Below are 17421 nucleotides of genomic sequence, written 5' to 3'. Positions count from 1 at the left end.
GATGAAAACACACAACTCTACCTCTCATTCCAGCCAGATCATCTGATGGTAGCTGCTCACAACTCAGCCTGCCTGACAGACATTTTGGACTGAATGAAGGACCACCTTCAACTCAAACTTACAAAGACAGAACTGCTTGTGTTCTTGGCCAACCCAACACTTCATCACAACTTCTCCATTCAGCTAGGTTCATCATCCAAAACCGCTTCCAGGACAGCCAGGAGCCTTGGAGTTGTGATTGGTGATCAGTTAAAATTCACAGACCAAATTGTTAGAACAGCCCAGTCCAGTCCTTTATATTTGCCTTATGCAACATTAGGAAGATGAGGACCTTCCTATTGTCTTTAACGAGCCAAAGAGAGCGCACATCACACCTCTCTTCATCAAATTGCACTGGTTGCCAATAGCTGCTTGCATCAAATTCAGGGCACTGATGTTTGCCTAAGGAACAACCACTGGCTCTGCACCCCCATACTTAAACTCACTTCTTCACTACTGCCCTCCAGAAGCTTGCTTTTGCAAGTGAACGGCACCTTGTGGTGCCATCTCAAATAGGCACAAAATTACTTTTCACTGACCTTTACCTGGACTGTTCCCTGCTGGTGGAATGACCTGCCTAACTCAACCTGAGCAAGCTGAGTCTTTGGTCACTTTGAAGAAATGGCTTAAAGGATTAGTCCACTTTTAAATACACTTTTCCTGATAAATTTACTCACCCCCATGTCATCCAAGATGTTCATGTCTTTCTTTCGTCAGTCGAAAAGAAATGACGGTTTTTGAGGAAAACATTCCAGGATTTTTTTCTCCATTTAGTGGATTTCAATGGCTACCAACAGGTTGAAGGTCCAAATTGCAGTTTCAGTGCAGCTTTTTTTTTTTTTTCGAAAATGACCGATCATTTCGCTAGATAAGACCCTTATTCCTCGTCTGGTATCATTTAAAGCCCTTTGAAGCTGCACTGAAACTGCAATTTGGACCTTCAACCTGTTGGTAGCCATTGAAATCCACTCTATGGAGAAAAATCCTGGAATGTTTTCCTCAAAAACCTTAATTTCTTTTCGACTGACGAAAGAAAGACATGAACATCTTGGATGACATTGGGGTGAGTAAATTTATCAGGAAAAGTGTATTTAAAAGTGGACTAATCCTTTAAGACACATCATTTTCATCAACACTTGACTCGTTAATACTAACACTAACTATTCTATTATAATTCTATTTTTTATTTTTTTTATTTTTAAAATTAAAAAAAAAAAAAAAAATGTACTGTGCTAGACTAACAGGGACTTGTCACAGCACTTGCATATTGTTGCTCTATTATCGATTTGATTGCTTCTATTGTTCTCCTCATTTGTCGCTTTGGATAAAAGTGTATGCTAAATGATTAAGTGTAAACAAAAAAAAAGTAAATGTAAATTAATACAACTTGTTGAACAACATGTACTGAGCCATATTACTCCAGGTCTTACAAACAGCTGTTGTGTACAACCATCCACACAACAGCTGAGATATATGCATTATATTTAGTGACATGGCTTGGGAACAGAGGGGTGGGGTGTGTTAGACATGCTTTTGATGCTAAGTGCTAGTGAGGTGTCAGCCTTTAAAGAGGCCTTGAAGAACCTAAACAGATATTGGAGTGATGACAGTGAAGAGTCGAGTTCAGCTGAGTGTAGGTCTGCAGTGAACAGCTGCTCGCGTCTCCGGCCCAACCATATGCACGTGTTTATGTGAACATATCAGCAATCATTAAGAATCACACAATTTAGGCATCCCTACTTAATATTCAGATTAACTTCATCAGCATTGTGGGTTATAAGACCTTCCAGCAAGTATGTTAACAGTATACAGACAAACACTATATAATTAGAATAAGGTTCATCTTAGAGCACTGAAACTTGAAAATGTGGGTGAATATATAATATATATATATTAGTGGTTCAACAGATCACAAAACTTACAGTTCGGATCATACCATGGTTATTAGGTCACGGATCGGATCATTTTTCGGATCAGCACAAAAAATAAAATTAATTAAATAAATAAATAAATAAATAAAAAAAATTGGGGGGTGGGGGGTGACTTTGCATTTATTACTTAGCCCACTTTAACTACTCCGATACCACAGCAGAAACTACTAGCCTAACTAATACATTATTAAAGGCAAGTGAACAGACTGTAAAAAGAACAAATACTGTACACCAATTACAAGCATAGATAAATACAACATAAATTTACAAATAAAGTATAAGGTCTAACTGTAGTATTCATTTGTGTACAGAAATGTAATAATTAAATGTAAAATGACACTGTTCACTGTGTAAATTTAATATGGATTAATCTTTGTTAAAGCTGTGTTTTGCTGTTTGATTTACATGACAGACAACAGCAGGTATTTATAGGTTGCTGTCACTTTAAGAGTAAGACCCCGTGCACACACACATCAGATAGACACACATCCGAATTTTCATCTCGTTCAATTAAGACATAACCGAATGTGTTTACGACAATACTTGCCGAGAGGGGTATTTTGACTGACATAATGTGTGTATGTGTCCATCCAAGTGCATTGAGGATGTGAAAGAGTCCAAATCCATTTGTAGTTCACGAGCTATCCGAGACGCGCCTCTTTCTGTGTGTGATGTCTGTGTGCCCTGATAACAGCATGGCGTGCGATACCGAATTAAATCCTCTTTTGCCTCTTCTAGCGCTGGAATGGTTTTATATCTATTTAATGTGTAAACTAACAAGACAAAACATGTGTAAATGATAACCTTTCACTCTATTGCGGTGAAACTTGTGATTGATCCGCAAATCACATGCGTGCCGAACCGTGGGGCTTGGTCTGTATGGATCATGGATCAACAACGATCCATCCGTTTAACGACTAATATATATATATATATATATATATATATATATATATATATATATATATATATAAATTCTGCAATGATGTGTTGAAACGGGTCATTTTAATCTCAAACAATCCGAATAAATATCTATTAAACATCAAAGTACTCTGGGGGCACATGTGGATAGAACTTTCTTCTTTTCAGGAAGATTCTTCATAATCATATATAAAAGATATAGAAGATAAAGGAGAATCAGATAAACAGTCTTTAATAACGAACGCTCAGGAGAACAGAGAAATACAACCAAACTATCTCAAATGAGAACAAACAAAGAATAGAGGAGAACTCAGGACTTAAATGATCAGAACTAACAAGATAATTAACTGAACAGATGAATGGGATAACTAATCAAACACATTGGGAAACTCGGCCAGACGGCAGGGCACACAGGCAAACATGATAGAACAATGAAAATGTAGGTGTAAACACAAGGCATACATTACAGTATGCCCCCTCCTGAAAAGGTGTGTCCTTGCATCGTAAATAGTCCAACTGATGAGGGAGGCGGGGGCTCTGGAGGAGGGCAAGACAAAACTAAGTCTGACAAATAAGTCCATGAAGGAGTGGAGGGTGGGAGGAGCCAAGAGGGAGCCAGGAGCAGGAGGAGCAGGGTGACATTGATGGCACTGAAGACCTAGGTAGAGCAGTGGTGACAAGCTTCTGAGATGTAACCAGGAAACTCGGGAGACACAGGAAACTCTGAACTGGGCGGGACCAGTGGAAACTGGAGATTAAAAAGGTATTGCCTCCTCAAATACCTCCAAATAATTTCCAGAGGCCATGTTATTAATATCCACAGTGGCAGGGTTGTGGGCCTCCATGTCTTCGAACTCCACTAACACTCCCTCTGTGATGCACGGTGCTGCCAGCTTACACACCTGCTTAGACTTTCCGTAGGGTTCAGGCTCTAGGGCGATGTCCTTTCCTGTCCTCACTGCAGGCTCAGGCTTGTCCATCGCAACAGGCCGAACTCCAAAGTCAGCGGTGGGCTTTAGAAAATCCATCGTGCAGCTCGTAGGCAGATTGTGGTGGATGGCTGGTCTCTGGATGTGTGTTCAGAGTGGGGCTGGCGGCTTCCTCTTCGGAAGGGCAGATGGTGTACAGGAAGTCGTTGCTCACCAACACCCACTCAACAAATTCGGCAAAAGATCCCTGAGGACTGACACCAGGCAGTCGAGCCTTTGTGTGCTCATTGAGGCTGGCATAATAAAACGCGCACAGGGAGCAATCTGGATATTCTGCAAGGCTCGCCAAATGAAGAAATCCACGAGTGTGATCCTCGAAGGCTCTGCGGCCCCTACTCCAGGCACAGCAGCTGGACTGAGGGCAAGTCCATTTTTGGTATTGGTCCGTTCTTCTACGGTTGGTTGCAATATATAAATCACACAACGAAGGAGAATCAGATAAACAGTGTTTAATAACGAACGCTCAGGTGAACAGAGAAATACAACCAAACTATCTCAAATGAGAATGGACTAGAATAGAGGAGAACTCAGGGCTTAAATAATCAGGAGAACCAACAAGATAATTAAAGGCAGGGTAGGTGATTTGTTCCAAAAACATTTTTTGTTATGCTGGTTGAAAGTCTGATCCTGATAGCAGTCACTATGTTAAGTGGTCTAAATGTATTTATGTGTATATATATCATCTGTGGAAGGCGTAGGACCATAAAATGTTTGTACAAACATTTGATGTCCTACCTGCCTGCCAGCGTATATGTATTTCCATGCCTCCACACTCCCTACTTGCGCAGACATCACATGTCATCAGCGCATTTCATACTATGCAGAGTTCATACTATGCAGACGTCAGTCACCAAGCACCACAGCCGATACAGCAGCCACCTTTTACAGTTCCACCTGAACCAAAACAAGCTTATGCTGCGTTCACGCCATAACTACAGTAATTGGGAAAAGATGGAAACCCGTGACGTTATACTCGTAGCAGTTTGTGACTTGAATTTATATGCTTCAATGGCACTATCAACACCAAAATAAATCTGCAGCAGTCAGGTGGTACAGGTCAGTGATGTTTAAGTTGCTTACGTTCATTATTATTGTAATGTTATGTGCTTTGGGACAAAAGGTAGTTTAAACGCTGTCTCTTGTGACGCTTTTGTTTGCTCCTTGCTGTACATGATCATGTGTTTTGGAGGAGGCGTGGCTTTGTAGAGCGCTCTGATCTTATGCTTTCAAAGCTAGTTTGCTATTGCTTGCCTCTCTAAAAATGACCTACCCTACCTTTAACTGAACAGGTGAATGGGATAACTAATCAAACACATTGGGAAACTGGGTCAGACAGCAGGGCAGACAGGCAAACATGATAGAACCAAAACATAGAAAACACAGAGCATATATGTTACAGTTGCAAAAACAAGTATTGCTCTGGGTTAGAAGTTTGTTCTAAACTTCTGATGAATGATACCTCAAATAACACAGTTTAAATTAAACAGTGAAGTGTGCCATGACTTAAATCCCTACAGACATACTGAGTCTATCTAGGGAACAGAGACTTCTGAATTAGATCATCTAGCAACCAACCAGAAGACACTAGAAACCACTTAGCAATGTCCAATCACCCAGCATTTCCTAATTACCACATAGCAACAAGCTAAAACAATTCAGAAGGCCTTAGAAATGCATAGCAACACCTTGATAAGACAGACAAAAATTGCAGTCCAGTCTCCAGCCATATCTAGAATGTTACAGAGATATTGTCGGACTATTAAAGGAAAATGTGATAAGTGTGGCCATTTCTAGCATTGTGCATGTGTTTTGCACAGGCAAGCACCACTCACATTTTCTTGAGAAAAATGTAAAAATCTAGTTACTGATATTATTTCTTTTGCTGATTTGAAAATCTCATTTATTTTTTATTTTTGGAAAAGTAGTTTTTACAAGCTCCTTGGAGCTGTTTTTACTTTCTCAGCACTTCTGTTTAAGGTAAAATTTTGTTTCAGCTTTACACTGTGCATGTATAGAGGTTCTGGTTGAAAACTGGATCCTGCCATCATAAGACTCCCTGTTCAGAATGTTAGTCTATGATATATTTTTGCACATAGCAACTGTTTTTGAGAGACATGATCTACTTTTTATATAAAAATACAGAAAAATAATCTCTGGATGCCTGCTTATTTGAAGAGAAAGTACATGGATGATGAAGGCTTTTTAAAGGTAAATTATCTTACTATTAAGAGTCATTTGTCAGAATAATACATTGAGTAAGTGTGCCTAGTCAACTGCTCAGTAATAGCGGTACATTAATACAAATGGGTGAAAGATCTGCACTACCTCTCCCCTGGGCATCTGGATTTTGCCGGGCTTCCAGATAATTGGTCAGTGCTGCCAGTTTTCCTCGTTTGCTAATTCCCAGCCATGAACCACCTTCCTTCCCCTCTTCCATGTCCAGACCTAAGGACAGAAAACAAAAACTCAAATTGTTATTTAATGTCAAAATGACATTAAATCTTGTCTGCTGGCTATAATAATAAAACCACCAGAAATAAGATTTTGATGTAACGAATAGCTCAGAATGTTCAGTGAGAATGACCTAGACTGAAGGTACAAAATATTTTTCATCTTGATACTGAAAGAAAACTGAACTTTATAGGCCCAAGCATACTGATCTGTCTAGAACTGACTAGTGCTTTGAAAAAATGAGAAATTAAAAAAATAATTCTCAGAAATTCAACAAATACCACAGACTGATTCATATTTGGTAACTATTAGCATCAATTCATAGGACAACAACCCCAAAAGCCTTCTCAGAAATGCCTGGCCTTCAAAGAATTAAAGGGATAGTTCACCCAAAAAGGAAAATTCTGTCATCATTTACTCACCCTCAAGTAGTTCCAAACCTGTATGAATATCTTTGTTCTGCTGAACACAAAGGAAGATATTTGGAAGAATGTCAGTAACCAAACAGATCTCACCCCCCATTTACTACCATAGTTGGAAAAATAAATACTATGGTAGTCAATGGGGGAAGATATATGTTTAGTTACTGACATTCTTCCAAATATCTTCCTTTGTGTTCAGCAGAACAAAGAAATTCATACAGGTTTGGAACTATTTAAGGGGGAGTAAATGGACAGGAAAAACAAACATGCAAACAAAAAAGCTTCATGATCTTCTGCAGCTATAGGGGAATGAATGATTTCTGTTCTGAGATGTATAGTTTTAAAGACTGTGGGTCATCAGTCAATTGAACAGTTCTCTCTTTGAGGGTGGTCAGTTGAATCCTGACAATGGACACTTAATCAATGTGACATTAAGAAAGGAAAAGGTAATCATTCATGTTTGATTATGACTGAATTCCAACTACTGAGGCATGATGCAAGAGACTCAAGCAGTGGATGCCACCCGCTTATCTTCTAAATGATTCCTTGTTTCCTCAGGAAATTAATCTTCAATGTTTCTCTCTACACTGAACGTTCTGACATGTAACAATCACTGACTCACTGGATGACGCAGTTTAAACTAGCATGAAGTAGTTTGAGGAATGGGATTTTGCCATTTTCCGGTGACATCAAATCTTTGAAATGTAAAACACGTAGTAGTAAATCTAGATATCCACAAGCAGAATTTTCTCATACTTTCTGAATTAATAGTTAGCCTCTAAATAAGGCTAAATTGTGCAAGATCTGCCTCTTGAGTTCAAAAATGGTTCAAAAAGCTAAAATAAAAAATAGGAAAAAATTCTAGATAAACATGTCAACCACACTACTTGACTAGCTGGTTAGTTGAAAAGTAGTCAAAGTATTAAAGCTAAAATTAAATTTAAAAAAATGAGGCAAACTATAAACAAGCCAAACAAGCTGCTCAACTAGTTGGACAGTGGACAAATGCTAATCCATCCCTGCCCCTAAATGGCACAGAAAAAAAATCTGTGCTTAGTTACTTAAAGGGATAGTTTACCCAAAAATGAAATTTTTTCCATGATATCCGCGTTATAGTGTAAGACATAGTGTAGTACGTCATGGCGTAGTGTATAACGTCATGGCACTGTGTACTACGTGGTGGAAGTTAATGTTTTTTTGATGTACATCGAATGCGTATGGCTGTTGCGCCGGAAACTCGTTATTTTACTTTATAACATTTTAGATAAGGATATTTGTCTTACACAAACACATCAATTCACTTCAGACTTTATTAACCCCCTGGAGTCATATGGATTCATTTTTTTATGGATGGCTGAATTTTTTTTGTCTTCATAATGTGGCTACCAATTTACAACCATTATAAACTCGGGGGACTAAGGATATTTTTAATATATCTCCGATTATGTTCGCCTGAAAGAAGATAGTCATATACACCTAGGATGGCTTGAGGGTGAGTAAATCATGGGGTAGAATTAGAACTATCCCTTTAACATGCCAAACAGTTTTGTCCTGTCTAAGTGGGCTGTTATTCTTGACCAGAATAACATGCAACATGGACTAAACACCATGTCAGTCAAATGTCTCGCTATGTGAAAAAAAGAGGCTGACTCTAAGCAAGAGACTCTTGAAGAAACTCTTTTTCATATTAAATTGTAGGATCTCAAAAACTTCTCAATTCAGTTCAGACAAACTCTGTTGAAATTGAAAACAACATCTGAATTCCTAAGTGACACAGCAAAGTCAACAAAGTCTCAAACATTGGTGAGATAAAGCTGGACTTTTGATATTAAATATTTCTCTATTATTTGAATAATAAAAATGATCTTTACCGCTGAGGATCTCACTGCTGCTGCCCCAGAAGTCTGCAGCCTTGGACGGTCTGCTGTAGACCTCATCTCTGTTAGCAGCCAGAATAAGCCTGCATAAAAAGATGAAATAAAGGTAACACACAATCTCTTTCACAGTATCCTTACTATACAATCATACTAATAACATATAATTTATATAATAAAACATCTCCATAACAGACCACCTTTAGAATCAACCATAAAATCTCATAAATGTCATGCTGTGCTTTGTAATTTGCTACTCATGGATGATGGGCATTGTGTTAACCAATAAAAGGCTGATTTTCAGCCAGACCTTCTGTTAGAGAGGGAGAGATGGAGGCTGGCACTGTTGAATGGGCTCAGAGGTCACATGTGCACCTAAATGTGTTTATCTCGCGCTGATCCCAGGAGAGTGCCGACTGCTGTGCCAGCTACACACCTAAGGCCCAGAGAAGGCTCAGCTGTGATGCTGAAAGCTGCTGTGTGTGGCTTTATTGTCCCTGCTCAGGCCTGATGCTCAGTAGATGCCTCTCTGTTATTAATATCCAGTGTAATGGAATATTCGTTTATATCTTAGCATTTTGTAGTAATTTGGGGTCTATGAGATGTCAGGAAGCTGTGATATGTCAACCACACATTCTGCAATTTTTTATCATAATATTTAATTTAAATAAAGTAAATAACGGCATAGTGTAGAACGTCATGGCATAGTGTACTACGTGGCGGAAGTTTACGCTTTTTGGACGTACATCAAATGCATATGGCTGTCGCGCCGGAAGCTTGTTATTTTACTTTATACAATTTTAAATAAGGATATTTGTCTTACACAAACACATCGATTCGCTTCAGAAGGACTTTATTAACCCCCTGGCGTCGTATGGATTAATTGTTTTTTATGGATGGATGCATTTTTTTTGTCTTCAAAATGTGGCCACCCATTCACAATCAATATAAACCTTGGAGGATTAAGAATATTTTTAAATGAATCAATATGATTTTTTATTTTTTTTTTTATTTGATAATAAACAGGATGACACAAATATGCCATAGTAGCAAACTAGATTGTCAATTTTGATGTCAACCTGATAGTTGCTGGATAATTTCAATATTATCGAATATGTGTAGTATATATTAATTTACATGATGTAAATATTTAATTTATTTTATTTTTTTATATATATCACGGTTATGATCAATACAGTCTTTTGTGACACTCCTAATAATACAGTTCTAATATAACCTAATAAATTCATAAAGCTTTACTGGAAAATGATGGTATATGATGCAGAATATTTCTGTTTATAGCTTTAAACATCATCCTAATGTTACTTTCAAGGCCATCGCAAATCATTTATGTTATCCCACTAGATTACATTATCTTAATGACAAATCAGATGAATTTGCAATGACAATGCAGAAAACATCACAGGAAACAAATGTTTAAGTTTACAAAGCATAAAAATGGATGTACAAGATGTCAAATTTCCAGTGATGAAGCAGTACTCGCTCAAAGCTCTCTCAACAATGTCTCCTTCAGTTCAAGTTCTGTCAAACTCATCTTGTTGAGTCATTAACCAAACACAGTTGGTTGAGTGAATGTAAACTGTCAGGACATAGAAAAACATGAGTCAAAAGATCCATGCATTAAGCCCTGAAGTTGAAATGCAGTTCAATTTTCAGTGTGCACAGGTTTCTTTTTCTGCTTTCTTGGCTATGCTTACAGCAAAGATAAAACTTGCACTAACTGCTTAACAACAGCATGGAGAGTCACACGTCCACTAGACTTCCAGCTTGTGGGATCTGATGGGCTGAGAGAGAAGAAGAAAAGCATAGAGACAGAAAGTGATGCAATATCCTGAGGGCTTCGCAGATTGATCTGCAATGGTTGATGCACCCCAGGAATATGTGCTCTGTACTGGAGACAGCTTGCAAAGCAGAAAAGCTCCTCTCAATCTCAAAACAACTTACTGGCTTGACAATGTCAATTACGCCAGACCTTGGGCAAGGTTATCACCCTCTTTGTCAGCCCAAATGGAGAGATATTCATTCTCGCTGAAACAGAAAAATGGCAAAAAGATGACTGGACAAAGAGGAAGCTGAAAAGAAGTCAAGGGTAGATCAAGAGGCAGTTTTGGGAGAGCAGAGTGCAGTCTCTGAGTGATGTAGACAGACAAACAAACACTTTCTGTATGTGACAGATATGGAGAGTGACAAAAAATTAGTGTTGTGTTGGACGTTCAAATTCCTTTTGGATAAAATGAAGTCTCGACTCCCTCCTTACATTTTTTCTCGGTGAATATCTTATTTCATTCTGAAATACACTACGGTTTGGGGTCAGTAAGATTTTGTTTTTGAAAGAAGTCTTTTTTGCTCACCATGGCTGTGTTTATTTGTTCAAAAATATAGTAAAACGATTAATATTGTGAAATGCTATTACAATTTAAAACAACTTTTCCATTTTATATTTTAAAATTTTATATTTTGGTAGAAACTGTAATACAAGATTTTGATGAATAGAAAGTTAAAAAGCAGAGCATTTGTTTTTTTTGTTTTTTTTGTAACGATGTAAAAGTCTTTACTATCACTTTTGATAAATTTCATGCAACCTTGCAAATTATAAGCATTAACTTTTTTTTAACAATTTTTTTATTTTACTGACTCCAAACTTTTGAAAGGTAGTGTATGTGTTACATTATGTAAGTAAAATGGGTTAAGAACAGCAATTAATGCTGATTTTTAAGCAGACATAGGCATTTTAACATAAACAGGACACCACATCTTAGTGGTAAAGGCCAAGTATACTGTATTTCAAACTAATCTTTTCATGTCATGAATTGCATTACACACTCACACACATCTTCCTTTACACACACACACACACACACACACACACACACACACACATACAGTGATGTCCTTATCAAGTTCAGTGTTTGTCCTATATTTCATGTCAGTTTGGAGGCAGCAGGTCTTCTTGATGATCACATGATCAATAAATAATATTTTTTACATTCAAGTCATAAAGGAATGGGCACTATGGCACTGCTAAAATGTCAAAGGTGGGAGTTTTAGATGATTTAAAACTGAATGCTGTATGTCAGCTGTAGGTTATACTGTCTCTAATACTAGCAGAAACAAAATTTATGAGTGGTTTCGTTTTATCCAAATTATTTCTAGCTTAAATTTTAGACAACGCTGTATTTCAGAGACTTGCAGCATCTCTGACAGGTTCCATCTGTTCCAAATATAAAATATTAGCACTAAGTGGATCCATTTCAGCGACATCAAAGTCATCATGGCCATATACAAGTAAACTGACACAGACCTCCGGCCTGTTTTCTCTCAAAGGGATTTCAGAGCTGCTGGTTGGGAACGTGAGGTCAGAAGTTAACATGAAGAAGATTAAATGGCTCCAAAAAGAGGCGTTTATTCCCACAAGCCACGTGCGATGGGAGGCATGTATTTTGAAATTGTAATGAACTTTGCAATAACTGAACACCTTTTTCGGGTATTAAGGCAGAAACCCTCATTAATCTTAAAGGCGTTTCTGTTTTTACGCTGGATTAATGCAACTGACCTGAATGGGGTGAATCATAGAGCAAGAGGGCTAATGATAGTTTTTTTTTTTTTTTTTAAGCCAAATTGTATCCTCTGTCTGTAAAATACACTTGCAGGTCAGTGCTAATGATATGACATTACTGTTATAGCCTACAGTATGTCAGTATTTTTCCAATCTTTTTATCTTAACTACCCACATATATACCCCATCAGTAAGGTTCCAGTACCATCATCAATATCAAACTTGATATTAGGGATAGGGATATGTAAAACTACATATTTTCAAAATCAAGTAGTTAATTGGTTGCTTGAGCAACGTGGTGACCAATTGGTTATGAAAACCCTGTATATAATTAGGATGGTTTTGGCTCACCTGACCAGAAATGGACACGATTCTTAGAGGGATTTTACACAAGATGCATTATTGGGTTCAAAAACATACAAAGCGCAACAGAACAGGCAGATGAACTTTTAATAAATTGACATGGCATATTATAGATGCAGGCGGGACACACAAAACACAGTGTGAGATGTAATTTGTTGGCCAAAGATGTACGGCTGAATGTGACTTTAAAGACTATCGAGAGAGGGTTTTACTGTGCAAAAGAGCACTGTTGCTAAAAGTACTAAAAAGATCAAATAAAACAGTGTGAGATGTAATTTGTTGGCCAAAGATGTACGGCTGACTGTGTATGGTGGTACCAGAGGATGACTTTAAAGACTACCAAGACAGGGTTTTACTGTGCAAAAGAGCAGTGTTGCTAAAAGTACTAAAAAACCACCATTCAAAAGTTTGGGGTCAGTAAGATTTTTTCAAAGAAAATAAAACATTTATTAAGCGATGATGCATTAAATAGATAAAAAGTTACAGTGAATATATTTACAGTGCTACAATAATAAATGCTGTTCTTTTGAACTTTCTATCGACTCAAAAAAGAATGATTAATTCACAAATGATTGGAATCGGATCAGGACACAATAACTGCTTGAAATATTTACATGGAAAAAGTTTCTCAGGTCAGTCGGAACGCTCATGGTATGCACAGTGCGTACAGCCGTACAGCTGCAGGCGTCACTGCGGCCACGTATCTAACCAAATTTAGTCGCGCCGCCAGGAAAAGAGGGGGAGGGAGGTGGGGGTGCCCTCTGGCCAGATGGAGATGACTGGGGGGCAGGATTTGGTCCACAGGCCGCCAATTGAATAGCCCTGCTCTAGGGTATGCATGCCTCTTGTTGGGAATCACCGCTAAATGGATCCAAGCAAGTTGCAATGTTGCTAGGTTACAGGAGGCAAAACAAGCAGAAGTGCACTCTATAAACATCTGTTTATTCTGTAATACTGTTTACACATTTACCCAATCTTAATTATAGTACATTCCGGTGCTGTTTTGCAAACAAGGTGATGCTACCCTAAATCAGAGGAACCAATGCAGCACAAGACAACCTTCAAGACACAGCATCATTGATTAGATTGTACATCCTGGGTTGAGTCATCTGTGACGCTGAACCACTGTGACTGACTCAATATTAGATAATCAAATTACAGCTTGCTGGGCAATAATCCTGATTAGCGTGGCATGTTACAATCTGACAGTATTAACGGTGGTAACCTCTCTGTAGTGAAGGGGAATGAAGACATGCAGAACATGCAAACTGATACCATGCACACGACTCAGAGCTCACCAGGCAATAGCTTTTGATAAGAGAAAAAAAAGAAGAAGAAAAAAAAAAAAAAAAAAAAAACTGACTTGGCTCTCTCTACCTCTCTACCTAGAGACTCCACACATTCAGCAAACCCTGACCTAGGGACATTTCCTTTAGGGACTGAGAGCTTGAAACAGTGGTAGTGGTCGGCAGGACCAGCTTGATCCACACTATTGTAGTCCTGCACATTCACTGCTTTTATGGGATTGTACATTGGGAGCACACCATAAATTAGAGATTTAGACTAAATGGCATAATAAAATGTAGTTTTAATGTAAAAGTAAAATGGGATTTAATGTAAAAAACAAACAAACAAAAAAACATACACTACCGTTCAAAAGTTTGCAGTCAGTAAGATTTTTATTTTTACCAAAGAGTTCTATTTTAAAATAAATGCTGTTCTTTTATACTTTCTATTTATCAAAGAATCCTGAAAAATGCTATCATGGTTTCCACAAAAATATTAAATCAGCACAACTATTTTCAACATTGATCATAATAAGAAATGTTTCTTGAGCACCAAATCAGCATATTAGAATGATTTCTAAAGGATCATGTGACACTGAAGACTGGATAAATGACTGCTGAAAATTCAGCTTTGCCATCACAGGAATAAATTACATTTCAATAAATATATTTAAATAGGAAATTACTATTTTGAATTGTTATAATATTTCACAGTATTACTGTTTTGTGATTAAATAAACACAGAATGATGAGTATAAGAGACTTCTTTCAAAAACATTTGAAAAAAATCTCACAGACCCCCAACTTTTGAACGTGTATAAATAGCAAAATAAAATGTTAAAAAGTTTTACACATCACAGAAATGAACATTATTTATGACAAATGTAATAATAAAAGCTGTTTTATTGTAGATGGAGTGGGACCGACATGTTGAGATTACATGTATACATGCTGTATAATACCCTCTCTTTTCCTGGACACTTTTTTTTTATATATATAGATATATTTTGGGCGTTTTTGCCTTTATTATGATAGGACAGTTACTAGACAGGAAGCGAAGTGGGAAAGGACCACGAGCCAGGACTTGAACTCGGGTCGCCCGAAGCGCATTGGCGCTACATGTCGGCGCGCTGCCCATGAGGCCATTGCCGCCGACTGGACACTTTTGTCTGTGGAAAAAATTTCTCATTTGCCAGTGAAAAGTTAATAATGGCTTACTGTGAGCATTTATACAATGTCATGGGTAACTCAAAATGTTTGCTTTGCATGATACAGCATCCAATGGAGGGTGATAAGTGCACCTTTAAAATCTGAAATATGGGCCAAAGATTGTGCTTTGGTTTAGATGTACTTAAACACTTCATACAATTTTCAAAATGTAAATATCAGTATCAAACAACACCTTGTTCCCACACACATGTGCAAGAACTTTTCATATCCCTACTTGCATTTAACACATACACATTACACAATAAAGCTTATGAGAACAGGTGCACTACCTGTAGGCATTTTTGGATGCAGGCCGAGGGTCAAACTTCAAGAAGATGATGCACATGAGGAGGTCACTGATGGCAAGAGTTTTCAATCACAGTGAGTTCAGGGGTCAGAGCTGGAAAGTGCTATGTGCTAGAGGAAGAGATGGATAAGAGAACGAGACAATCAATTTTGGATAAGAGGAGACAAAAGCTGTGCTAGTAAGCCAGAGGAAAGCCTTGGAGGGTATCAGTCAAACATTATTCTAGCAACAATTCTCACTTAAATCGAGCAAACCTCACTCTGAAGATAAATAAAATAAGTAGGTATCGATTAGATAGACAGTGCAGCTATAAATATTTAAGACCACAGGATAACACTACAACCATGGTCTCCTACTTGCTTTACAATAATCAAGACATGAAATACACATTTGTTTTAATGTGAAAGTAATCATCATTAGTACAACATATATAGTACAATCCAGACCCTTTATCTTGAACACATCTGTCTTATGAACACTGTGTACATGAAAACTGCCATTTCACAAATTGAATCTTGCACTTTCTGGTATATTCTGACAGTTTGAGCTCAGAGTAAGTAACAATAAGCGTTTTAAGATATTACTATTATTATTGGGTGTGTAAATGTATTCCGTTAGACATAGATACCTTTAAACTGCTGTCTTTGTGTGCTTTATTCATTGAGAATGCTCCAGTAGGTTTAATGTCAGGCTTGTGTCAAGTAAGAGAGGCTGAACTGACAGCAGGCTAGCAGTAGCATAACAAGCTTGCTAACTGGTCGGGTAACTTGAAGACAGCGAACAATAACGAATAAACATTTGAGTTTGTTTTCTCTTTAGTTTATAACAGATATGATATGTCACTTACGGATCCATATGTTGTCAATGATCACAATTCATTGTGTCGCTACTGTGAACGCTAACTTTGAGCACAGGCTAATTCTTCACTGTACAAAGGGCTAAACCAACCTCCGCTTTGACGTCTGCCGAGAAATCTGTCTCTGATTGGCTGAAACTGGATAACTGGACCGCCCACAGCATCGGAACTGTTTAGGGAACAGCGTTTATGTAGCCTTTAAAACATAATCACATTTAGAGTTTAAAAGAACCCTGACCCTAACTGAACCCAGATCAGAATCCTAATCGTTGTTGTCAACTTTAAAAATAATTATTGTGTTTCTGGACTACTTTAATTCAGTGAATTTAATTTACCATATGAAATTGTTTATTAAATATTCTCATATTATTAAATAATTTAATTATAAAATATTATGTTAAAAATATAAATGTATTACAAATATAAATGTATTACAAATAGTAAGTTTGTATTGTTTTCGGCCATCGATTTGAATTCCAAAATTCAAATCGATTATTAATTAAATGTGATTAACAATCGTAGGAATTCACCAATAATAGGGACAATTTAAAGGGTTAGTTCACCCAAAAATGAAAATTCTGTCCTTTATTACTTACCCTCATGCCGTTCCACACCCGTAAGACATTCGTTCATCTTCAGAACACAAATTAAGATATTTTAGTTGAAATCCGATGGCTCCGTGAGGCCTCCATAGGAAGCAATGACATTTCCTCTCTCAAGATCCATAAAGGTACTAAAAACACATCTAAATCAGTTCATGTGAGTACAGTGGTTCAAAATTAATATTATAAAGCGACGAGAATATTTTTGGAGTGCCAAAAAAACAAAATAACGACTTATTTAGTGATGGCCGATTTCAAAACAATGCTTCAGGAAGCTTCGGAGCACAAATGAATCAGTGTATCGAATCTGCTGTTCGGAGCGCCAAAGTCACGTGATTTCAGCGGTTGGCAGTTTGACACGTGATCTGAATCATGATTCGATACACTGATTATCGATTATCGATATAATTATTATTATACACTGACTCATTATGCTCCGAAGCTTCATGAAGCAGTGTTTTGAAATTGGCCATCACTAAATAAGTCGTTACTTTGATTTTTGGCGCACCAAAAATATTCTCGTTGCTTTATAATATTAATATTGAACCACTGTACTCACATGAACTGATTTAAATATGTTTTTAGTACCTTTAG

At 37.4% G+C, this 17421-nt stretch overlaps 1 protein-coding gene across 4 annotated transcripts in view; it reads right to left on the bottom strand.

Annotated features, from left to right (window-relative positions):
- Nucleotides 1-16394, bottom strand: part of tango2 (transport and golgi organization 2 homolog (Drosophila)) — a 29171-nt gene extending 12777 nt beyond the window's left edge. Inside the window, exons 1-5 of one of the 4 annotated variants that reach the window (XM_048187200.1) lie at nt 16217-16366; nt 15998-16135; nt 15353-15479; nt 8625-8713; nt 6206-6325 (exon numbers count right to left, since the gene is read on the bottom strand). In XM_048187200.1, the coding sequence (XP_048043157.1) occupies nt 6206-6325; nt 8625-8713; nt 15353-15408 (265 nt within the window). In that variant the 5' untranslated portion in view covers nt 15409-15479; nt 15998-16135; nt 16217-16366. Of the gene's footprint in view, nt 1-6205; nt 6326-8624; nt 8714-15352; nt 15480-15997; nt 16136-16216 lie in introns of all 4 variants that reach the window. The other 3 variants (XM_048187201.1, XM_048187199.1, XM_048187203.1) reach the window with 3 other exon arrangements.
- Nucleotides 16395-17421: the final 1027 nt, after the last annotated feature.

This window comes from Megalobrama amblycephala, linkage group LG4 (genome assembly GCF_018812025.1).
Source record: "Megalobrama amblycephala isolate DHTTF-2021 linkage group LG4, ASM1881202v1, whole genome shotgun sequence".
Lineage (NCBI taxonomy): Eukaryota > Metazoa > Chordata > Actinopteri > Cypriniformes > Xenocyprididae > Megalobrama > Megalobrama amblycephala.
This window is presented reverse-complemented; position numbering and strand designations above follow the sequence as displayed.